At 35.6% G+C, this 26,103-nt stretch overlaps 1 protein-coding gene across 3 annotated transcripts in view; it reads left to right on the forward strand.

The window, feature by feature from the left end:
• GLRA3 (glycine receptor alpha 3) overlaps positions 1-26,103 on the forward strand; it is an 86,749-nt gene that overhangs the window by 41,980 nt on the left and 18,666 nt on the right. For all 3 annotated transcript variants that reach the window (XM_021550946.2, XM_021551025.2, XM_021551107.1), the window contains exons 4-6: positions 3,813-4,036; positions 6,954-7,036; positions 17,002-17,139. In XM_021550946.2, coding sequence (XP_021406621.1) covers positions 3,813-4,036; positions 6,954-7,036; positions 17,002-17,139 — 445 coding nt within the window. The remainder of the gene's footprint in view (positions 1-3,812; positions 4,037-6,953; positions 7,037-17,001; positions 17,140-26,103) is intronic.

The following is a 26,103-nucleotide window of genomic DNA, read 5'->3' on the forward strand; positions in this document are numbered from 1 at the left end:
TTTTCTTGTAAGGCAGTGAAAATTAGCTTTCATTACAAGTGTCACGGTTAACACATGAAGAAAAATTTTCCACAAGAACAGCATTTGTTATAGTGTCTTAAGTTTACTCTTAACAGTGTTCTTCCAAAGTCTGTAAGATTTCCATGTTAAAATTTTACAGTGAGTTAAAACAAGTGAAATAATCATTTGACTACATTATGCAAAAGATAAGTCTAGATTTTACTTAAAAGTATATATTAGGTAAAAATATCATAGTATTTGGCATGACAACAGAGAGAGTTCTGTATTTCTGAAGACTTGGTTCAAATAACACCATACAAAAATTATGAGAACAGCTGATATTAAATGTTCAAATGAGGGGGATATTTTGGAATCTCTCAGATCTAGAAGGATTCCACATGAAGTGCACATGAAAAATGCATTAAAGAAATAGTGAGAATTAGGACATTAGTAACTTGAGGATATGTGCAAAAATCTCCATAAAGCTATGTTCTGTGTGTTGTGGTAATATAGCTCTATCTGTACAAGTATAATGAAGTAGAAATCAAAATATCCAGGAAATGTTTCAGATTTTACCATATGCTGGAAATTACTAATCAAAACGTTTGTACCGGGGTCCATGGTGGCCTGAGTTTTGGCAGGGACAGCAAAGAGCAATTACCTGATCTTCAATTTTTATTTTAATGAGTCTTATGAAGCAGGTGAACAGCATCCTGACCCTCTAAGAAGGTTCACCTTGTGCTAAGGTTTTGAAGTATGGTGAAACAAGTGCAGACCCGTGTCTCTCTCATAGAACCAGGGTAGAGCAGCTGTTCAGACAATGGCAGCCTTGAGGTTACAGATGAGGCTGTGGAGGTCACCACAGCTGAAATAATGATTTCTCCCTCCCCTCAATGAACTTTTCTGTCACAGTTATTTGTATTAGGAGGCATCCTTTCAGGCAAAGAGCACATGAGAATACAGAGCATCTTGTAGGATAACAAATTCAGGCAGTTTGATTCTGGTGTCTGTGTTTGCATCAAACAACCCTACTTGTTTAAAGCAGTTAGGTCTTGTGCTCATAATGTGCAATTATAAACTGAGATGATGAATACTTATTCTTCATAAAATAGCAGTCAGATATATCTCTTTCCTTTGGATAGATTAGGATATATTTTAAGTGAATAATGAGCGCCAATTTAAGGCAGAGTTTTCAAGGGGGATAACAATGAAAAGTATCTCCAGTTTCTTCAGTGAGAAAAACTGAACCAGGAATTTTTTAATTTTAAAAGCTGGAAACAATTTAAACCAATAAACATTACTTATACTGACATACAGAATAACTTAATATAATCTTGAAAGGATTCCATCATTTGTTATTCTCCATTTTCCTTTTTCATTTGGCATTCCTGCAATGCATTTTTCACCTGTTCTGTCTCACACATGTGAGAAGACCTTTACTCTATAACTAATCCTGTCCCTAAGCTCTTCATAATCCACTGAGAAAAGTAAAGTAAATCGACATACCCCAGGTTATATAATGTAAAATATAAATCTCAGGTTGAGCTGAAATACAAAGTCCTGAGAGCTGCAGTGCTCCCACCCCAGTGCCCCGAGTTTAGAGCTGTTTCCTTCAGTGCAAGGATCACCTGTGCTGGGAAAGGCAGTGGAGCTGTCATTGCTCCCACATCCTTCTTCCTCCTGTCCTTTTGATTTTATACAGCAATCTGGAATGGAAACTGGTACTACGTGGTATTTGGGATGTCATGCAAAGAAATAGGGATATTTCAGGGGTTATTATTCCCTCCTATTAGAAGACACCAACAATATATTTCTGTGAGCACTGAGGCACAAACTTGTCTAAGAATTTTGTCTTACTTTGGAAACACACATAAAATACAGGCTTGTTTCTACATCTGTAAATTACAAATCCTTGGCTCTGGTTTTATCACATCATGGTACTAATTATAAAAAATACCTACAGATTCTCATAAGAAATTTTTATGACTTTTGAGGCTGTTCCCATGATGAAGAAGAAGTGTCTTTCAATCCTTTCTTGAAAGGGGTTGGGGTGTGTTTGTGTGCATCTGTGTTTAACAAATTAATTAACAGCTTATTTCTTTAAATAAAGCAGTTGATTAACAGTCCCAATGCATTTAATGTTGCATGCTTCCATTTGGTCAGAGAGCCTTTTTCCTCTTCTGGAAACAGTATTAATTTAATTTTTTTATTTAATTAAATTAACAGAATTAATTTAATTTTTCAGGTGTAGTTTTCTACTTACTTTCTTTGTGCTAAAATTTTTTAAAGCTATGTGAACATAAAATTCTTTACTGGGACTTTCTCGATATGATTTGCAAATATTGGAAAGTATTGGCAATACTTGGTAAGCATGTTTTTAGCATATTTGGCTACCCTTACTTACTCAGTCAAACTGAGTAATTAAATTGACCAAAACAGCAGGATGCTGAAGATATGAAAAACTGTTTCTCATTAATAAATGTTGAATATTGAGGTTCCTGTTGTCCTTTATTATGTCTGTTGGCATGATTCTTCCCACTACATGGATGCATGCTCCGAATTTCCTAAGAAAAATATCAATAAAATGCTGGATTTTTAACCAACAATTGCTACACCAATGGGGTTTTAACTAGTTACTCTAACCTATAAAAACTAGTATCCATAATTTTTGGCTAAATTTTATTTCTGCCCTGTATACTTAATTTCCTGTCCTGACTCAAAAAGTTGTCTTATTAAAATTAATTTTCATAATCTTTTTCAACCATAAAAAAGTGAGTTATTTTTACTTCTGTTATATTTAGAAGTGTCATGTAAGGTCTGACATCCAGTGGCCATTTTCTCCCTGCAGCTAACCTATCTTTTTCTCTATTTTATTTTGATCTTTTTCATTAATGCAGTTCAAATAATGAGGAAAATCTTATTATGACCAATAAAAGTATAGTTCCTATGCCCTTATATTCAGTGTCACTTCTAAATGCAATGTAATGAGAAGGTATTATTCACCTTCATGTAAAACCAAGTATCTTCAGAGTGGTAAAGTTGTAAGAAAGAGGAGCCATAAATATATTTCTGACAGAATGTATGTGCAGCTTCAAAATGACTTCCAGAAGTTTGAAGCACTCACTCATCTTTACTGTAAAAGCACTCTTGATTAAGACAGGAATTTCTGTAGAAATTCAGGTTCCTGCACTTGTAGCTATTATCATAAAGACTTTTAGTGTCTCTACCCTATTTGAAGAGAGGAGGAACATGGGCCCTCCTCAGACTGCTGTATAGCAAGTTACTGCTCGCACAATGTTCAATAGAGAACTGAGGCTCTGAAAGCCTATGTGGTAGGTCTAAAACAAGTAAGGATTAGAAAGAAAAATAATTAATTTAACTTCAGTTACTGTGGGACAGAGAGCGAGGGAAGTGGGAATACCCCTTACAGAGAGAGGGAAGTGGGAATACCCCTGCCAGGGTTCAAAGAGAAAAAGATAACACCATAAAACTTTTTCTATGCTTCCCATTTCAAATTCAAGACAAAATTGTGATAGAATAGGTAAATAGATAGGGTATAGTTATATGGAATTATATGAACTGTACATGGAGGTTGGATTTCCATATCTCAGGATTTTTTTTTGATTGCCATGAAATGCATCTTTATTCTTATCCATTGTGTCCCCACTAATATAAATAGGTATCATTCTGGCATTCAGCTAAGTAATTCTTTTGTCATCCACAGATGGACAAGGGATTACAAGGCTAAGAAATGAAATAAAAGCTAAATCCCTATGCTTGATAAAGCTTTGCTTGTTTTCTCTTTTATTCAGGATTACCGAGTGAACATCTTTCTCCGTCAGAATTGGAACGATCCACGCCTCGCATACAGTGAATATCCAGATGACTCTTTAGATTTAGATCCATCCATGCTGGATTCCATTTGGAAACCTGATTTGTTCTTTGCTAATGAAAAAGGTGCCAACTTTCATGAAGTTACAACAGATAATAAATTGTTGCGGATTTTCAAAAATGGAAATGTACTTTATTCCATCAGGTGAGTTGCTAATCTAATGGGTTTGTTTCAGATAGAAGCTCAAAAGTATAATTAGGATTTTCTAAAACATATATTCTGTTGATAGTCTTGCAGAACTATTATATGTGAGTTTTGAGCACAGAATTTTGTCAATATTCATTGTTAATAATAAAATAGAAAACGATCACTTATTAGGCATGCACATAGTAAAAGTAATAAGAAAATTATCTTTCCTGTTTTAAAGTACAGGTACTGAGCCTAGAGGAACTAGGACACTGCACAGAACAAACAATCCTGTAGTATTATAATCTGAGTTGGCCTATGTAGGCGTTTCACAGTCTGTGGCCTCCAATGTCATTGACAATCCAATGTTACTGCTTTTCCCCCTTTCTGCATATTGCAGTTACACTTCAACCTGAAAACATGGCCTGTTTGAGGAAGTATGACATTTAAAGATTAGTCATTTACTCATCTCTGAAGATGGAGAGAAAACTGGAAAGTAAATTTTTGAAAAGGTTTTAAGCTGAAAGCAGTAATCATAAGTATTGACAAAATCTAATTATCCCACTTTTCTTCCCATCACTTTCCTTTTAATACAGACATCAGTAGGGATTTTACCACTGTCTTCAAAAGCCCAATCTAATGAGAAACACATTGGATATAAGTATGCTAATGCCCCACTAGATTTGGTATTGAAGCAGTGATTCACTTGTGCAAAATGTTAGTCTTTACAAAATAAATATACTATTGTCCACTCTGTTTTGCTTTGCATGCTTTTATGACACTGAATTAATGTGTAATTAGACTCTTTTAAGAGACACTGGGAATCTGTAAACACTTTGTATATTGGAGAGAAAGAAAACTTTTGACTTGCATGGATGTGTCAGTGGCAAGAATCTCCTTCCTCCTTCCAGTGCCATTAGGCAGTGCTTTTCCAAGCTTACACAAGGAGAAAGGGTTGCATTAAAATTCTTACAAGAATTTCATATCCAAAAGGAAGTTAGTCTGCCACTCTGGGAGCATAATCAATCTTCAGTGTCACAACATGCATTCTGTCACTTAAAACAGATTCAAAGTAGGTTAAAAAGATTCCTTCTATGGGTTCAAGTAGAAATAGATCTAAATCAATTATCTGCAGACTGAGTCACCTTAAGATGCACTGGCTGTTGTTCCACTCTAATCAAATAACTCCTCACCTCGCCCAGCTCCTTCCAAATACACACAGCACACAGTATAGGCCCCACCACTCAGCTGAAACAAGTTGAGTTGAAACTTCAGTACAATTCAGACCAAGTTCATGGCCACATGAAATGGGGTGAAAAACCCCAAATGTGAGAAATATAATTATATTAAATTATAAAGACAACATCAAATGTGCTGAAAGCAGATACCAAATAGTTCCTCTGTTTCTTATGAAGCCAGAAAGTTTATGTTGCCTGGATTTAATTAAGAGTTTAATTAGAGTTTCTAAAACAGATTTAAAGGCACATCACTGACATCTAGTTTAGTTATGTGCATTTGAATGAGTTAACCTTCTGATTAGGGGAGATATGTTAATTGCTAGTGTGATGATATGAAAAAGAAAAAAAAAGTTTTAAAATTTGCTTCTTTCTTTCATTCCCTAATTTCTCCTCATCCCTATTTGCATTGCATTTTTTGCACCCAATTGCATTGGATCAATTCAAACAAGAAAATAATGGAAGGTAACAGTTCCTAACTCAAGGAGTACTTAATATAAAACACTAAAATGTTCACTGAAGCACAAAGTCCAGGTGCCTCTGAAATAATTTGCTGTGTTACTAGCCTACTAGCCAGAATTTGTCTTTGGAACTATTTTAAACAGCATGGGAATAGGGGATGGGTCTGACTTCCCTCCTCAGACTCTCCCGATGCAGCTCTGTCACTGTCTGGCTAAACAGAAATTACAGCAACAATGAATCAAGAAGGTTTGATCACCACCACCACCACCAACAACAAAAAAAAAAAGGTAAAAAATAGGGAAAATAAATATACATATTTGCCAGCTACCACCCACGTCACTTTAGCCCCAGTGACAAAATCAGGGGAGTGGGCTCAAGAGAGGGGGATTAGAGCACTTTCATGCTAGGAGAGCCTTATATGTAAGCAGTTTAACTGAAGCTCCTCAGGTGTTTGTAGGACATTCTATCAACTGAACTGATTAATGAAGGTAGAGTCATGGCCCTGAATCATGAATGGATACCTAGGCATGGCCAGGGAGGGAAAACATATCCCTTTATCTCTTATAAATTCTTCTTTCTGATTCCTCAGAGAAGTTCTACTCAAAAGACAGATTATTGTAAATAATTTACAAATTATTATAATAAATAATACATTTCTTTTAAATTTAAAATTTAAAGATACCTCTTGCCTATGATTTGCAAAGAATTTCACAGGAAGTATTTGGACTAACACTGACGCATAGCTACAGTTCAAAATTGCTGCCATCTTTTGGTTTACCATTAATATCATAAAATGTTTCTTTAAACCTTTATGTTTACTTTTTTAGCACCTTATTTTAGGACAGTAACACATAAAACCATTTTTCCACCATAACAGCTGACATATGCTATGAAATTCTTGCAAATTTGGGTAAGTTTTATGCCAAGGATTTGAAATACTGGAACAGTCCAATAATTCTGCTGTAGCACAAAAAGGCACAGTGTTGCTTTCGACTTCTCATTAATTTAGGCAACCCTAGTGAAAAATCTAGTTTTCTAAAAGTCTGTAATTTTTTTTTCTATGTTGTTATACTAGGCTGAGTTAGATGGGTTCAGGTAATAGAGATCTTTTTTGAGAGCTTTCTACTGAAGCACATATTCTATTTGTAATTGCTTCAATTGAGTTAATGTGTTCTTCCTCCACAGTTCTATGGCTTTTTTGGGGGGTATGTTTTTAATGTTTTTTTGTGTTCTTTCAGATTGACTTTAATACTTTCCTGTCCCATGGATCTCAAAAATTTTCCAATGGATGTGCAAACATGTATAATGCAGCTGGAAAGCTGTAAGTTTGCGTAATGTATTATCCTATACATACTTTTGCAGGGATTACAACAGCTATACAGGAGGTAGGAAAATCCCTTGTAGTGGCACAAGAACAAATTTTCAAAATTAATCCTCTATTTTATTAATAGAGTCTGTGAAATATGTATGATTTTGAGAGGAAGATGTTCTTTCATACCTATTTGAACTGAAAATCAAGAGTTTTGTGTAAATCTGAAGTTACCATTAAACTCTGACTGTTTATACAAAATTTCTGCATATAGGGTTTCACCATAAGTCTTTGTGTTCACACATGCAGGAGGTAAATAGTATGGAGAGCATAAAGGAAACATAAGAATAACTAAAAGAAGTGATTGATGGGACTTTACATGAAATAAAATTATTATATTCTAACATATATATTTTACTTATCTTCTACCTTGATATCTTGATACTTAAAGGAGGGTGGAAAGTGTAAAGCAGCTATGCCATTTCAAGGCATGACCACACTCACAAAAGGAGAAATCAACTATTCTGTCTGATGCATTGTATTCTCATTTTCCTTGTGATATGAAGTATTTGGGAATTGCTGTTTCCCTTAAATTGAGAGGATTTTGAAAGAGAGCTGTAACAGAGAAATTCTCCTAATGATACAAAGAACAAAAATAAAATAAAGCATTCTTTGAAAGGTTTCAGCAACCTGAAGTTTGTGAAAATGAATGACAGGACCAAGGCAGATTAAGAAGTATTCATCTAAAATATCTAGATTTACAATTTTAGGTCCAATAAGTAAAATATTTCAAAAATAAAATAATTTTGCATATAGAATGAACATACTGGATTATTTGAAATATATCATAGACCAGAAACACAACAAACATAATTTTATTAACAGTTTTTGGAGATTTTTTCTTTTTTTACTGGAACAAAACAACACCTAGGGGAAGGGAAGGTAATTATCTATCAGTCAGTATGTCAGAACTGTTTGTTGTATGGTATGCTATTTATAGATTATTGCAGGGTGAGTATAAAAGCCAGATCTATCCTTTATTACAATGGACAGATGGTAACATTATGAAGCAGCCTTTCAATATGAGGGCAACAGCTGAATCTGACAGCAGAAATTTTCTTGACTAAAATGGAGAGATCGTTATTTGCTGCAAATGTCAAGGAAATTAGGACAACATTATATATCCAGCTAAACTCTACAGCCAACCTGAGCAGACAATCCTACTGATAACCTATGTCACGTGTATAATTAATGTGACTAAACACAGGTTAACAGAAGGCAGTTGTATCATACATGCAGATGGCAGGTATACTCACTAAATACAATTATGCTTCAAAGAGAAAGTATCATAGTGTTTGACTGAGAAAGCAAAATATATCATTAAAAATGCTTTAAAAAGTTATTAAGCTTTTGCTTTAACAGTTTCATAAAACTCAGCTGCAATTTTCCTCTCTTTCAGCTGTTGTGAGGACAGGTCAGACAACAACTGAGCATTCTTGAACAAACAGGCATCTGCTTTGCTTTAGAGAAACCTTGCAGGAGCCCACAGTTCCCACAAGCTACGCCACAGGGAACCAACATTTATTAGTTGAACACTACTATAGATGTTACTGTACTTTCCAGCAGAACATTTCTCACTGAAGTCTTGCTTTTAATCATTGAATTCAGTGGGAGTAAATTCCCAGCTGCACATTCACATGGTAAAGAGAGGTTCACACAAAAGGAGAGCTGAAGAAAATACAGATGAGTGCTTCAAATTCTTTATTCACAGAGAAAGATCAAATTTGATTTCATAAGGAAGTTGCAAGTAATGAAGCTTTTCCCATATTGCCTTGTCTAATTCTATTTTACCTGTAATTTCAGACATCAAAAAACAGACTATGGGAAAAGATGATGGCCTGAGGCAGAAAGTTTTGCAGCATGTGTGAGCTCTGGATATGCTTACGTGTCTGACAGCAGAATAACCAGTTAGGTTTGCAAGAATAAGGCAGAAGTTCCCTGAGATTATTTTGGGACAGATCCAAAACAGATATGTACAGTGACCTAAGTTCCAAGATCCTAGACCTTTGAGAGCAGGAATTCACCTGTCCATAGGGAGTTTCTCTGTACAGGAAGGACAAGAAAGGAAATAAACAACTTAGAAGTGTTACAAAAAATATCTACATTCCAGGAAGAAGAGTAACCAGGTTAAAAAAAAAAAAAAAAGTAGTTTATACGAGAGTGAATTCTGACCAATTTCCAAAAATTAGGAAAGGCTGAGCAGAAACTTTCAGATTCCAGACTCTCTGGCTAAAAGGCATCTAGTTCTATTTAAAATTATAAAAGAAAAAAGGACGATGGGTGCATTTGGCATTTTCCCAGGCTTCAAATCAAATCTCCTGAGGTAAGAACTGAGAGCCTGATTCCACCCAAGCATCTCTAATTTCTGGGCCATAGTGTCATACTCTGCTCTGGCTGTCTGCCTTGCATTTTTTTGGTGCACAGTGAGACAATGTAAACAGAGGGATCAAAGCAGTAACCCTAGTGGTTAATGCCTTGTCTGGTGAAGTGGAAGACATTTGGGTTCAAAACAGAAAACACAGTCCTCTCATGTCCTGAGTGAATGATCTGACCACCAGGCTATGTTATAAGAAACCAAAGTGTTTGCAGGAGCAAAACAGCAGTAGCCGTGCTTCCAGATGTTTCTTTTTGAAGTGGTGATCATTGCTGTTTTTTCCAAGTTGTGTAGGACATCATACATTATGAATTTACAAGGCCCATTTGTCTCACAGTTTCTGTAAACTGTGTCTGATCTTGCAAGCCTTGATCCAGAATGTGTCACTAAGAAAATTAGAATAAATCACTCATCTTTTTTTCACTCATCTTACCACTGGGTTGCAAAGATTGGCAGTTATAACCAACAGATCGTGGGTTTTGTTTTCTTTCCTTTAAGTAATAATTTCTTTTAGTACTAGATACTTTCCTTCAGTATTGATACTGTAGCTCCATCATAGATAAGTCTAAGAGAAAAAATCATGTACAGCCTTTATTCCCAAATGATATCTTTATTTTTAGCTGACACATGTAATGTTTTCTCCAAGGTCAATCGAAGCAGTTTGATTTGCCCCTGGTAAAAGTACTTCATTAGATCATGAAGTGTCTGAGAAATATTTCAGTATAAATGTCTTCTATTTTTAAAGGATTTATTTTACCAAATGATTTCTCAGCAGCTAGAATAGCTGCTTTTTTATCTTAGAAAGGGAGCAAATGAAAATGCACATATGAAATCATCCCTTCTACAGTTCTATGCCTTACAGCAGGGCAGCCTATAGGCATGTGGGATAATTTTAGTTTTGTTCTGCTTGAATAAGATACAAAGAAATGTCAGCTAGATACGTATTTATTTCTATTGCCTATCTCCCCAGAAAGAAATGTTTTTCTTTCATATTGACTAGAGCTTGTTGTCCTTCTTTTTTAAGTTTCTCTTTTACCTCACAGCATTCCTTTATTCTTAAATTACAATTATAACTTTATGTGACATTTAATATCCCTGAATTTTCAAATATTGAAAAGTCTAAGTTCCAAAAGAAAAAATACTATGAAAAGAAACATGGGTAAGGTATAAAACACTTTCTTACCTCATAATTTTAATTTTATGTTGAGTTTTATATTGAATAGTGGCCCTTTTTTCCCCTTTTGGATTTATGGAGGCATTTTAGTCTTTCTAAGCAATCATGCTCATGTCTTCTGGATTGTTAAAGAAAATTCCCTCTGTACTACATGATTCTTATTTGCAGAATTTCTTTCTCCCCTGTCTCTAATTTGGATTTTGTACAAATGGAAGGATGGATATGGAGGCTGCACTAGTACAAGTTAATGCATTACAGAAAAGTATGTGCACATTTTTCCTTTCCAACAACATAAAGACAAAATAAGAAATATAAAATAACTGGAGTGTATTTCTTATCTGCCAGGGAATCATCAGGTGAATGACAGAAATTATGGGCATGCTAAGTGTGTGGTACAATGCCTGTCTGTATATAGAACCATAGGTATAGAACCATACTGCTTCTCTCCTTTCCATTTCAGCAGCATAAAAAATATCAACTGCTCAGGCTGTGGTTTTTATTCTGCAGATGAGTGACTCAGACTATTGTGTCTATCTGAAGGGAGACATGACACACAGCTGCAAAGATCAGGATACTTGTGGTCATCAGCTCCAATGAGCTGATGCAATGCCAATGCAGGATGAAAGGGCATTAGGAACTGTACAGCTGTTGCTAGAAACTAGCATAAAATGGGAATAAAAGTGATAGCTGAACACCTATAGGCTTCAGCAAGAATACTAAATTTGAGAGATATGCTAGAGTGCTGAGCTGAAATGTTATTCTTTTCCAAAGTTCAGGCTAAGAAAAATAAGCCTATAACTCCCCAGGGAGAGATTCCTTCAGACCAACTTAGAGGGCAATGCAAGGGGCAGACACTTTGCAAAGCAGCTCAGAAGTACATTGAGTAAAATCTTGCCTTCTTGGAGCTCCAACACAAATTTAGCCTTGAAATGAATCACAGCTCATTTCTGAAGTTAATATATTTAATGCATAATGTAAAAGAATTTGTTCTAACCTCAAGCCAAAACCAGATTCCTTAGCTCTTTCATGTCTTCTCCCTGCTACATTGCTGGGAATTTAGGGCACAATTCAAATGTCTGTCATGCTGTTAGGAACAGTAATGTGCAGGCAGCCTGTCCTGGGGGCAAACTGATGGGATGCCCAACAGAAGAGTAGTGGAATAACCCTAGTCAACATGACTGTAACTCTTGCTTCAATTGGAGACCTAAAGAACTGTTGGGTTTGCACCTGTACCGTGCCAAAAATTAAAGAAATTAGAATGTTATTTAGATAAATCACTGGGATTAAAAAATAAATGCTGTAGTTAAACTAAACTCTTCTACAAAAAAAAAAAAAATTACTCTGCTCAGTTGTTTCATGCTGAGCATGTGTCTGTTTATTGAACGTGAGGAAAAGAGTTGAGTTTTAATATACCTGTAGATATTTCAAAATGACACAAGGGAAGCACAGCCTTCCTGTAATGAAAAAGAATGAGTATAAAATTTACAGGATATATTGATATTCAGCTGGATCACAAGTTTGCTCATGGCTTGGAAAGGTGTGCTAAAGGTGGACAGAAAAGCAAATAAAACAATGTCAGCTGGGAATTATGTTGGAATTGCCAAGACAATGGCAGTTCAAAGGTGCAGAGTCTCTAAAGGTACAGGGGAGATCCTTGCCTTGCATAAGGTGTTTCTGTAACAGTGTTGTCCTTGGAGAAGCAGGAGAGATGTTAGACATTTCAACAATTCTTCAAGACAAATTTGTTGGATGTTCACTATCTTGTCTACGAGACAATGGGCTTTTATTGCCTACCACTGATACTGAATTAGCTAAAATAAATAAATATCAGTTGCATGTTAGCTTTAAGATGCAACTGATATAAATATCTTGGTTACAGTAAGTTCTATAGAGTAATGTGGACCAATGTGGGTTGAATGGGACTCTATTTCTTTAAGGCAGGCTTTAGTCCTATACTATCAAAATTGGATGAAGGAAAAGTTTATATTTATTATTAATGGTAATGCAAAAGAATTACAAAGATACAGTCTAATTCTTTCTTTCAGGAACTTCATATTAGGCAACACCATTTTAGAAAAGATATTTTTTTCTGGGAAAGATGAGTCAGACTAAGAGAAGTTTGGGTTTTCTTTCACGACACTGTAGATGCCCTTGATACTTAGAAATATTTCAGCAGGATCACATTGCTTTTTCCTGAAATTTTTCCAGAACCTGTAATTGAAAATGCTGAAAATTCTCATTGTAGCTAAACAATTTTCAGTGCTGTCTGAAGGCTAAAGCTACTATACCTATGTCAACCATCTGCCAGTTTTTTTAATAGACTACATTGACTAAATAAAATACCACTTAAATTTAATTTTATTTGCTGTCTAGTTATTCAAAATCCTCCATCAACTATTCCAGGGACAAGTCCTGTGAACTACTTTTCATTAATGCCTTATCTCTTCCACCTTCTCCCTCTGTTAGTGTAACAGAGTTTTACTTTCATTTTGTCACACTTATCACCTACTCTCTTTTAGAAAACATCATTTTCTAAAATAATATTTCTGCAGACCAAAACCAAGTTTCCCAATTGTTGCAGGCCTTCTTCTCTTCTAGCAAATTATAAATGTTCCCTAGTTCAGCATATTCATCTCAGGCAGAGCACTCATTCTGCTATTATATGCTTCATTAGCTAATTACCTGGAATGACTTCAGGCTCCTGAAAATTGCTTGTCTCTTTAAGAGAACTATTTGCACAGAGGCTAAAGTGCCATGCATTCACACAGTTCTTGAGTCTTCCTGAGAAATCCTCCCCCTGGAAACATTCTCCTCCTGGAATGATGTCTTTTTCATATAATTACCAAAAATTTACCACCTGCTTTTGCATTTTAAATGTGCAAGACCTCAGACTTTGGGTTGATAGAGTATTAATGTAACCTAACCAGCCCTATAACTCCTAAGCAATACTGTTCAAATATAACAAGATTGTTTTTCCTATAATTTCTTTATAGTTCTGTGAGGATACCATTTAGATTTTGTATAATTAGTAATATCTTTACAAAATTAAGTAAGAGTGAGTACTGCACAGTAGCCAGACAAAACGAAATACATTTCTAACTGCCCTCTTCAGCCACAGAAGATGAAGAGTTTGTCGCATAAAACACTAATTAACAACTCTACTTCCCTTTCCAGCCTTTATTCATTCATGCCCTGCAAAGCCAAACCCTAGTGCACTGCATTTCAGTGACAGAAACCTTTACCAGTCCACTTGATTTAGGTTGGACTGGTCCTGAAGACCATGCTAGTCCATAGCCTCCATTGCTTTCAGCTATTCATGTAGAATAAAAGTTTCACTTTTTGCACCAGTGAGCTGCACCCTTATATACTACCTAGGCTAGTGACTGACAGTCCTACTTTCAACTATAATATTTATCCACTAGGAATTCCCTACATAATACTATACTTCCCAGCCACTGGTAAAAAAAAAAAAATATCTGGTAGCAATTTATAATAGTCACCACCTCATAATCAAAAAAGAAAAGCTTCTGGTTTAATGAGAGGCTAAATTCATGCTGGGTTGAAGTTAATCCCTTATAGGCCCTAAAGAGAAATCTCTTGTTCTTTATAACTGTGACATACTTCAGTGCAGTTCTTACAAGTTGCATATGTCTAACAATATAACACTTCTAGCACTGATAGCCACATATCCATTCAGAATAAAGCCTTCACATTTCAAGACACACTTTACTGCTCCATTTGCACAGTGATAACCATGTAATGGAACACAACTTCTCATATTTTTTTTATCTCATAGATCGCTGGAAAATACACACAGTGTATTTCTAATCTTCAAAAACAGACCAGTATCAGCAACAGGCATTTAGACTTTTAGTTAAATTTATGCTACTGAATGACATTTTTTTAAATTGTTTTAAAGATAATGCAATTTGTTAATCAGGTAGCAAGTAGGCTCAGGTGGACTTCAGGTTTAGTATTTCTAGAACAGGACAGGGATAGTTATTACAATTAATCAGCAGAGGTTCCAAAATTAGTGTGCTAGGGGACTGTATTTTAGATTCATTGCATATATAACACCACATACCTAAACTCTAATAAAATAAATACTACAGTATGGTAACCACTGATTATTTTAAGAGTGATTTCTATAAAAATGTCTTTTTCCCCTTATGCACAATGCACATAGTACCATGAGCACTGAGAGATTCTAAGAGTTAAGCACTGTGCTATTCAGCAGGTCTTCTTCATAAAATTAATTGAAAAATACATTTTCTTTTGATTTCATTCAAGGTGATTTAATTTAACATACTAGTGGAAACATTATACTATTTTAAATTTATTTGGTATAACAGAGACTCACTCTCCATTAAGTTCTCTGTATTTTAAGGCACTTTTAATTTGTGACTATGACCTTGAGTTACAAAACTGAAGCTATAGTTTTGAATGCTAATGATATATTTGGTCATTTAAAATGTAAACATGACAAAAACTAATTACTACAGCAGCATTTTGAATATGCTGCTATTATTTGTACTATATTGCATTATAGAAAAAATAGTGGGCAAAGTAGAAAATCTAAATTAAAAGCATGCATTAAAGATGAATGAATTTGATTTAGTGAAATACATTTTGACACAACAGTTGTTTCTTGCCAGTTCAATGAGTTTTACTCAGGGAGTATCACTTCTGGCCATGATCTACATGCTTCAAGTGGTAATCTGCTTTACACACAACTGCTTTTTGTCTGAATTCATGCAAAGTTTGATAAGATTTTCCACAGTTTACGGCATTTAATGGTGAATTTTAACTGTGTTTATAGAATATTGTGCAATTGATAAGAAAAGCATATGTTTTCTTGATATATGTTTGTAGTGGCATGAGCAATTCTGGTCTTAATTACTTACTTAAAAAGATGTGGTGGTCTCATTTTTATCATATTTATCCAGCCTCAAAAAAAGTGCCAAGTAAATCAACAACAGTCAGCCTGAGTTCCTGTGAATACCCTCTATTCATGTTCTCCCAAAAGAAACATCAAGAATTTAGAAGGAAGAAGTGTTAAAAATATTTTTTTCATTTATAAACACTAATTCTTAGCTCCTAGTTTCATTCAACATAGGTCAGAAAAAATGAAATTTATCTCAGTTTTCAGGTCAGCAGATCAGGTCACTGAATGCCATTTATAGGTGTATTAAAAGAGAAACAAAGTCACTGAATATAATGGAGTAAGATTTATGCCCACACAGCAAAGAGGATCATTTTTTTGCTGGAACTCAAAATATCAGTAACTTTGTGCAGACAGTTACTCTTAGAAGGTTCTGAACAATATACTTTAAACAGCAATTTGATACTGAAAGGTTAGCAGGTTATTTTCAACAGCTTATTAGTATTGGACTAAAGCAGAAAAAATATTGCAGTGAAGCTGAAAGCTATATAAATCACATGAAAAAATTCTCCTTTTACCTTCTGGTTCCTTCTAGTATATGTGGCTTAAACTTGAATGAAAATATGAAATATTTTTTTTCCAGTTGTAATAACCAGATAAAATTTATTTAGAAATAAAATTAGAATGAAATGCATGAAAAAGTTTAACACATCACATATTCAGAAGAACTATGAGTATTTTCCCCAGTGATAAACCATGCAAATATTTATTTGAGAGAGGGAAATAGAAGGAAAAATTACTTGTCTGTTGCAAAGTCTGGGCCCTGATTACTATGTCTTTTGCTGTTATAGCTAATCTTATACACATGCATGAGGTATGGATAAATGCAGGAGTCTGAATATTAAAGCAGAGTTCTTATTAATATTATATGTCACAGTCAGTTAATATGAGAACATTATAATCAACTGCTTTGCCATGTCTTGTTCCAGTTTGAGAGAAAAACAGTTTTTCATTTCAGCTAAGACTACTGCAGAATTTTGAACTCGTTGTCTTTGAACAATTTGCACTTAACCATTCAAATTGACACAAATCCATAAGCATAACATTGACAATCCACATTTTATCTCAAGTAAAAGGAGGAAGATATCTGAGTGTAAAGGGCCTATTTTATCCTTTATGGATTGAGGAGAAAAAGATGTTCCCAAACACCCAAGAGATTTGGATGTTTAGCTAATTTAAATGCTTCTGTGGAATCCATTAATGGACCATCTAATTATAAGAATTTAAAACAGTTTCATAAGACAGCTGTTTTGTCTCTTCCAATTCAGTGTGGTATAGAATGGCAGAAAAAAAATGTGATTAACAATCAGACCCTGTGTATTTCCTCCTTTTCATAACATTTACTTAAAATATTTTAATTTGATATGTTACTACTTTTGAAATTGGAGGCAGACTTAGAGTTTATTTGTGTTTTTTCTTTGTTTTAGTTGGATACACAATGAATGATCTCATTTTTGAGTGGCAAGAAAAGGGAGCAGTTCAAGTAGCAGAAGGTCTCACTCTGCCACAGTTTCTGCTGAAAGAAGAAAAGGATTTATGTTACTGCACCAAGCATTACAATACAGGTAGGAAAGTGGTTACAACTGAAAATATATTTAACATTTATTGTTATGATAAATGTGACAGTTTGGTATATTTTAAATGTTCTCGCTGAATTCAGAAGAGGGTTAAAATGTACAGGTGCTTTGTGCAAGGTAATGCAGTTTTAATAACTGGCAAACAAACCAAAACTATCCGAAGAGTGAACAAACTTTAATTTTAGGTACCTTAAGAAAATATAGACTTGAAATAATTCAGAAACTGCTCAGTCGGGGGCTTTACCTGTTCATTAGGTGCCACGACCACATTTACAATGTGGGATCTGAAGAGCTACTGAAATCCAAAGGTCTACATGCAGTGCAGTAGTCACAGCCTGGCTCAGTCAGAAAAAAGGGACATAGGGCTGCCAAGGCAAGTTGTCCCTGCCCTAGCTCATACAGCAAGGGGCCAATGTGAATGAGCTGAAAGGTGTGCAGTGGCCAGGTGCACAACCCAGACACGAGCAGGCAGGGACAGGACAAAGGTGAATGGATTCAAATGAAAGAGAGTAGGTGTTGATATCAGGAAAAAATTCTTCATTTTGAGGGTGGTGAGGCACTGGAACAGGGTTCCCAGAAAAGCTGAGGCTGCCCCATCCCTGGAAGTGTTCAAGACCATGTTGGATTTGCCTCTGAACAGCCTCATCTAGTGAAAGGTGTCCCTGCCCATGGCAGGGGGGTTGGAGCTAGGTGATCTTTAGAGTCTCTCAACTCAAGCCATTCTATAATTCTCTAATTCTATGATTCTGAAGTGAAGCTTTATTGAACTGAGATATTTGGCTCATCTCTGGGATTATTTGAAAAATGAGGGGATTAACATAAATAATATTGTTATTATGTTTTATTTTTAATTGTGAAAAACTATTTCAATAACTGAACAATCATAAGCACAATAATCCTAAAAAGCAAAGCCTAAGAATGCACAGTTTATATAGTCTCCTGAGAAAAAAAGAAGCTACAATTCTTCCATTCTCATCTATGTATTTTTTAATTTTTGCTCTCCAGTATGATTCAACATGTCTTAAAATTTAAGATTAGAATGATTAATTTGGATTCTGCTGAAATACTGGGGAGAGAAAATTGAATAAGTGGTGCTCATAAGGAATGTCCTGCTATGATCAAAATTAAGGAGGAGTGTTTTCCAGTGTTGAGTTTTATCACAACTGCAGAGCTGCCCTAAGAGAAAAGGTTCTCTCAATTTCCATTTGGAGGAGGAACATACTGATAGAGATATTTTGAAGTGTTATCTAAAATAAATTGGAAATACTTATCATGCACTTTTATTGTACAAATGCTAATGTCTGGATAATCCTTGAAAATCTTCTAAAATTTGTGATACATACCCTATAGCAGAGTAATTTTTTCACTCAGAGACTTCTTTGTTAATGATAAGATAGAAATTCCTATTATTCCTTTTTCCTTTCTACCATAATCTTTATGATAAATAAGAAAATTTTATTTTCATCATTTTCTAGTCTCCTTTGAGATATACATGCAACTTAACCTTTCTTTTTAGTATTCTTCTGCTTTTGTGCCATTTTAATGAGTGTCTGTAATTGTATTCTACACCCCATATATCATATTAACTAATGAGAAGTCATGGTATAGAGTATTCTTCTCCTTTTTCTAAAGTTCATTTGCATAACTGATGTATCAAAAATCTCTGAGAAATTAAGACATTACTGTGATGTTTAACCTCATACTGAATGGAAACCTGGTTTGAAATTTCAGAATTCCCAGTGATTTCCAAACTCTCCATCCAAAGCTGGGTTGTACTCTTACTCATTTGTCTGAGAACTTACTTACATTATAATCATCTGAGTTTAAACCTTGTGATTTCAACTAAAATTTCATTTTTTCAATATTTTGAATGCACTACATTTTTCTTCACAACCTGTGTTTCAAGCCTATTTAACTTGGTATCAATTTTTATCTAAGGAAAAAATGCTATACCCAGGCACACTATGCTGGGTTACATGGGTCAGCTGTGGCCCTAAGCTGAGGGGAGAAGCAGGAGCCACAGATGTTATCAAATGCATGTGGGGCCTCATGGTCCTGAAGATGTGGCTACAAGTGTGCTTGTGTCTGCAATTCTGTCACTCTTAGGTGAGAGGAGGGGGTTACTGCAATAAGTCTAGAGGACAGTGTGGCCCCTCAGCAGCCTGTTGTATTCTGTATTGCTTTGGCCAAACTGCTTTTCTGTGGCCAAACATGCTCTAAGATGTGAGTTCAACCCACAACCCTGGAAAGATGAACCTCAAGCTTGTACTGAAAAAGTAATTGGACCATTTACCTTGTCCACAAAAAAAGCAAGGTATTTGATAACATGGAAACCTTGTAAGCCTGGATGCAGTTAGAGGATGGGAATGTTAAAATATGTCAGCAAAAGATAAAGCAATTGCACAGCTGTGGGACCTGCCTGTGATGGGCAGGAGGAAAAAATGTGATGCTGATGCTGAGCAGCAGGTGGAAAGGTATGTTCTCACTAGAGGAAGCAGCTGAGTGGCCTGCTCTGAGTCACAGCATCAAAATTACAAGTACAGAACTTTGTTAGGGCAAATCAGAAAGAAAAGTTACTTCTTCAAGATAACAGTATTCTGTCCAAAGTATTTTTTTTTTTTAATTCAAATCTTCAGTATGAAGCAAATTTAATCAGATTTGAGGGGTTTGGTTTCTAGGAGAGTAAGAATTCCTCTTTTTTCTTTGTTACAACCAATATTGTTAACTACCATTTGCAGGCTAAAACCCCATAAACCTTATATTAAAAGACAACAACTATTTTCACTGTGTCACTTGGATACGTGACCAGTACTGTGCTTTCTTAAGGGTTCTGCAATGAGATTACTGCAGGCAGATATGCCTTTAGTGCCTCCACAAGAACCAGAATTTACAAAAAGCAATTTTTAAAACATGATGTGGAGTCTGTTTCTCTGAACTATGATAGATTAGATAAAATAAATTCTTCAAATAATGCTAAGCAACTGCAGCTGATATGCAGTAAGTGACCAAAGAAGAGTTTTCAAATTTAATTTAGTTACAACATAGGATGGAAAGCTCTTCTGAGACATCCTGTAAAACAGTAAAAAATCCCCAAATTCTCCCTGTGAAGCAAATTAACATGAAGCTTCAGGACAGTATGTGGAAACTCATCAGTGCATGTCTCAGTGTTTCATGCCCAGTTGAAAACCCTTCACTGTAACCAGAGCTCAAAAAATAAAATGTGCCTAAATATAGAGACAGTTTCAGCAACAGTACAGTAAAATGGCTCATCAAATCTTGTGTTCTGAAGTGACACAGCAACATTTCTAATAATTTTCATGTTTTGCATCTACAGGCATATCCACAGCGACTGATTTGGAAAGTGAAGTAGAATCACAACCAGAAAAATCACACATGAACCATTTACATTACAAGGATGGTCTTGCTTTGCCACATTCCTAAGTGACATTAATTGCTTCCCTGGGCTGTTATGCAACATTAAATTTTATTTCAAACACAGCTGCAAAAAGCCCAATATACAGTAGCATGAATTGATACATAATGGCATTGGCTAACAGGCACAAATGAGTCTTGGCTTTACTCCTGCGTCATGAATAATGCTTTACACCCACACTTCAGTGATGCTGCTCAGAACTGTCTTAGGTCTAATAATGCCTTTTGGATCAAAGAATTAGATGTAGTGATCCTGGAAACAGAAGAGCTATGAAGAGCTATGAATGCTGCAGAACTGATAGATACTGTGTGTAACCATTTCTGATAATTGTGGGCTTGATAAGCAGCATGTTTCCTTAGCTCCACACTTCCCATCTGACTTCCTAATATGCACATCCCCAACACAATTCTTTCTCACGACCTCATTTGTTCCCCCATCATCAAAAAAGGTGCTTAAAACCTTTAAATTGAGGCCCTTCTAAGTCTCACCTTCAACCAATCTAGTGCATTGCATTCAGCCATTTTGCTGCCAGCTTGATGACAGTGATTAAAGGAAACTTAACTTTGATGTCTTACTCTGACAACTCAAACCTTTGCTTGTGTTGACAAACACCTAAACCACTCTTTCTGAGACTATTGGAGTGCTTTTTAAGACATGAGTTTTTAACTCCCTCAGGTTTTTTTATAGACCATTTCTCCAAAAAGAAGGTTTGTACTTTTTACCCAGGAGATAGTCCATGGGTGTGAAATCTCTGAAGCTACTCATTCCTTCACTGAAAAAGCAGAAATTATAAATACATTCTCAAACAGGGCCTATGGCAGGCTGAGGATGTGACCATCCCTAGATGCACAAAATGGCACTGTCTGACTCCAAGAAGACATTTTTCTCAAGGGCCACAATTGATCAAAATTTGAGCATCCTACTTAAAAGATTCATTGAATAAAAATTCATAATCTGTCCTGAAGTGGGAACATTACATCTAGATGTCTCTTTAGTTTATACTTCTCCTCTCTCTGTCCCAGCTAATGCAGTGCATGACAAGTCTTTCACATCACAAGACTTCTGTTCAGCTCGATATCTCTCAGGCTCCCAAGCCTGGGAGATCTGCTGCCTACCCAGCCCACCTCCAGCCTGTGTCAGGGCAGGGGGTTATGCTCATCACCCATCTCTGCATTTGTCTTTGCCATGCTGTTGTGCTGGCTTCTCCAGCCTACAAAGGTCATGCTCAATGTAGCTTGGTTCTCCTTTCTGAGGGAAATGAGAACCACAAATGCAAATTTATCAGAATGAAAAAGAAATCATTTTTATTTTCCACATTTATTTTCAAGTGTCTTTTACTGTAGTCATTACCAGTCTTACAACACTGTCAAGTTTACCACTTGCCTCAGTTTTTTTTTCCAAAAAAGCCTGTGTAAAGACACTTCCTTCCTGTCCAGGAATCTGTATATTCAAAGACAGGTGACAACCTCAGCACTGATTTCCCCCAATATACTGCTGATATCTGCAGACTATGACTTGAAAGAAAAACTGAGTGGTAGTACATTCCTAGAGTTGTTTAGTGAATCTTGGCTTTAGATACATAGACAAGTGCCATGTAAATGAAAATTTGTCTAGTTCTATATGTTAGACACTGGAAAATCATAATTGCTTTCAGGCTGTATGAAGATAGATATGGTGTTTTATCTATTTTATGATGAGGAAAACACAAGTAAGCAGCTTTTATCAGCAAAATACACTCAAATTGCAATTTATATTAAAGTGCAAATTGGAAAGTTTCTAGAGACTGCACTTACCAAGTGCTTTTTAATTATCCTGACTTCTTAGAAATGTATGAAAATTATTTCAGCTAAGTTTACTTATATGCAATCAGTTTTATAGCAAAATCTCTTGAAATAATGAGGTTTTCATACACATAATTTATGGGGTTTTTTGTTTAAAAAAATTTATTACTGGAAGACAGAGGAACAGAAAGTATTTAGCTGTATTTCAGTAATAAGTAAAGCAGAGTTGCTCTCAAACAAAAGTGTCACATTCTTGGAAGAATAAAAAGGAAACCTTGTCTTTACTGAACAAGGTAAAATCAAGTGGACTGCTTTTCTTGTGGTGATCCTGATAATGACTCAAACAGGAGAGAAAGTAAAGGGGACAGTATTGCCTCATGGAAAAGTCATTTCATATATTTCATTCTCCTTCATCCTCTCTATGAAAATCATCTGCTATTCTGACTGCAGTGTTATACATAACATGCTGTTGCCAAGAGATGTTTATTGCAGTCTTAATTTTAGCAGATTCAGAGAAAAAAGAAAGCACTCGACAAAAGGCAAAAGGAAAGTGCTGGTGGTCTATGTGGTCCCTCTTATGGCAATACAGTTTATTTCCTCCCAAGACTGTCTATTTTCAGCTAAGATGTTTTTTTCAGTTAGAAGAAAAAATTGTCCTCACAGTTTCAACATTGATAGCTTAAAACATTTTTTTTTCACCAATCCATTTTGTCTGAAGACAGTTGGAGCCAACAGTCATACTCTCACTAAAGGCAATGACATTTGCCAGGGTGATTCCATCCTCTGTACTAGATAAAACATTAGGGTTTATAAATGCAGGGCCTTTAGTAAAAGCATTGATTAATTATATGATGAATGATTTTGTCTCAGAACAATACTGATCAAGCTTCATCTGTCTAGGCCTTTAACACACAGGTCTATAAAGGACTAGCTTTCCCCTACCTAGCATACTCCTCACAGCTCAGGAGGAAACAAGTGCCAGAACCAGCATTAAGGAAGGGCTGGAGAAATACAGCAAAGAGAAGGTCTGTGATGGCTTGCAGTAAGATTACCTTTGCAATATATATTATATGTCATGAACTATGCTCAGTGTGGGCAGTCCTGCAACAGATATTTGTTTTGAGTAAATATTTGCCCTTGTACAGAGAGTAGATAGGAATACTCAAAGCATGGCAGTGACAACCATTTAGCAAGCACCTGTGAATACAAGGTATTAAACTTTAGAAAGCAGTCACAGGCATGAGATACAGTAGCCATATTACATCAGTCTATACAAAATCCATTTCTTGAGTCCACATATTGTTTCATTTTGGAGGAAGAGTCTTCAACTTTTGTCTTGAGAAGAAAGAACTATCACTGCTTTTATCTCTATAGAGAAAAGAGTGTCAGCTGGCTTTTGCAATGCGTTATTTTTTCCACATAAGATGACAAAATCTGGTTTTTACATGTCTAAAAATGTTAATCACAGCAGAGGTTTAGAATAACACTGAGAAGGAAATCCTCTGTCTAATACAATTTTCAAGCTCATTTTGAATTTAGGATCTCTGCCAGGATATAGGGAGTAGAGGAATCGAGGTGCTTAAGAAATGGCTTTCCAGAAGACAGACAAGTGGGAGAAGCTCTCTATTGTATTACATCTAAAAAAAGAAAGTCAGCCATTTAGGCTGAGCATATCCTAGCCACTGAAGCAGTCTCACTCTTTCTCCTTTCCTTCTGTCTCTCAGGTTTTTTCTCTAATTTCATGCTAAGCCTTAGTCTCCAGTTGTTTTTTCAAGAGGAAAAATGAAGTGTTGTTTCAAAGGAATAGAATCAGGACAGAACATCATCACAGTTCAATTGCCCAAGGATTCTGTTAGTAAATTTCCATAGCTAGCAATATTTTGGTTGCTAGACTGACTGCTTGTTGGCTATAAGTCACTGGTAAAATCAGAATTGTGTAGTCAATGTCCATACTGACAGATGTGTTGGAATCAGAATATGAAATATTTGCTTCCCAGATCCAAGACATATTCTGTATAGCACCATAAAGATTTATTCAGATTTGCCTAACTCTGTTCAATTTTGCTAAGCTTTAAATAATCTCTATTCCCCAACCATATGTTTATTTTAAGTAAATAGATTAATGTAATTTCATTAAGCTGTATAGTCTTTCAGCCACAGTCCTCTCTATATCCATAAGATAGTTCACAGTAAATCATTTATTAACATTATCGATGGCTTAAAAGGTCAGATTACCATTTACTACTATCTAAAGTAGTATCAAGAAATCTTCAGCAGCTAGCTCTCCATTTGTTTATACTTATTTCATATTTTATTATGTTATTAATTTTTAATTTTATAGCAGTTTAATAATTATTAGTCCTTTCTTAATTTTTTTCAGGCATACTATTTCCTTGACTCAGAATCCTGAAGTAATTCTCCCTAATTAAAACTTTCTGTACAGCTTCAGAAACAGCTACTCAGACTTCTTGGGAATCGTAGCATGTTTGTGGACATTGTAGGGACACAGCAAGAAAAGCTGTCCCCAAAAGACACCTTAAGGACTGCTAAAAGGACAGAAATACTTTTAACTCCTACCAGCTCTTACCTCTGGAACAGTTTGAGACAGATGAAACTATAAAAGAGGACTCTTTATGACTTGGATTTATGACTAATGTTTGATTTTTCTTGCACATCCCACACTACTGACAGTACCTTTTAATGACACAAGCATACTGCTGCCTGCATAGCCCATTTTTTAAACAGCACATGCCACAGCCAGAGGGAGATGTCTAGTATGAAGATGACCTGAAGTAGAAAATTGCTCTTCTTGGGCTGGCTGTGGAAGAAACAACAAAAATAGTATGTGATCCAGATACTCACTCCAAAGAAAAGCAATTTATTCTTTCTGGGCAAAAGAAATATCATATAGACTGACTACAATTTTATTTTTTCACGACACTAATGGTTTCAGCATGGACATTAAGTGGAAATCTTGCCAGTTCAGCAGCTCTAACATTGTAACCAAAGAATATGGGTAAGAGATAAAAATGCACTGCCACCAGTACATTCACTTCACATGCATAAGTACAACGCTGATCAAATCAGCACTTTTGGGTCCTTTCATGGGCTTAAAACACTGGTTAGACTACACTTACAAACACAGAAATGTAATCTCAATTAAAAAAAAAAATATTTCTTTTGGGAAGCCCTGCATAGTTTTTCTTTCTTTTGCTTCACAAAAAAATCCATTTTATGGATTGTGTGCACACTTATATTTAGCTTTAACCTGAAACTACCACTGGGTCTTAATTTGTTGCTCAGCCTCAGCAAAGCTGCACTACCAAAAAGGATTCCATCCCTCCTGCTAGGCACTCTCTGGGACATTCACAGTGCATATCAAAATGAACTGGATCTTACCTTTCATGTACTGCAAATGAATTAGAAAAATGCTCTTGGTTGCTTGTCTATCTCATTCCCCAGCTGAGATGACTTTATGAGTATGTCTCTTTATGGGTATGTCTCTTCTGATCCATTCAAGCATCCAGTGAAATAGATTAAACCACAGCTAACCTGAATTTGAAATAGAATACAGGAAGAGAAAGGAGGCCCACAGCTGGATGCTGCCTCAGGTGGGAAAAAACAGCACAGCCTCTGCTGGCTGGAGCTCACATCTGCTAGTGCAAGTGTTTTCCTTTTCCAGTCAGCTTCATTAGCCAAGTTTATGCAGGTGGTTCTGATTTCATTCAGGAAAGGCAA

Source organism: Lonchura striata, chromosome 4 (assembly GCF_046129695.1).
Source record: "Lonchura striata isolate bLonStr1 chromosome 4, bLonStr1.mat, whole genome shotgun sequence".
Taxonomy (NCBI): Eukaryota; Metazoa; Chordata; class Aves; order Passeriformes; family Estrildidae; genus Lonchura; species Lonchura striata.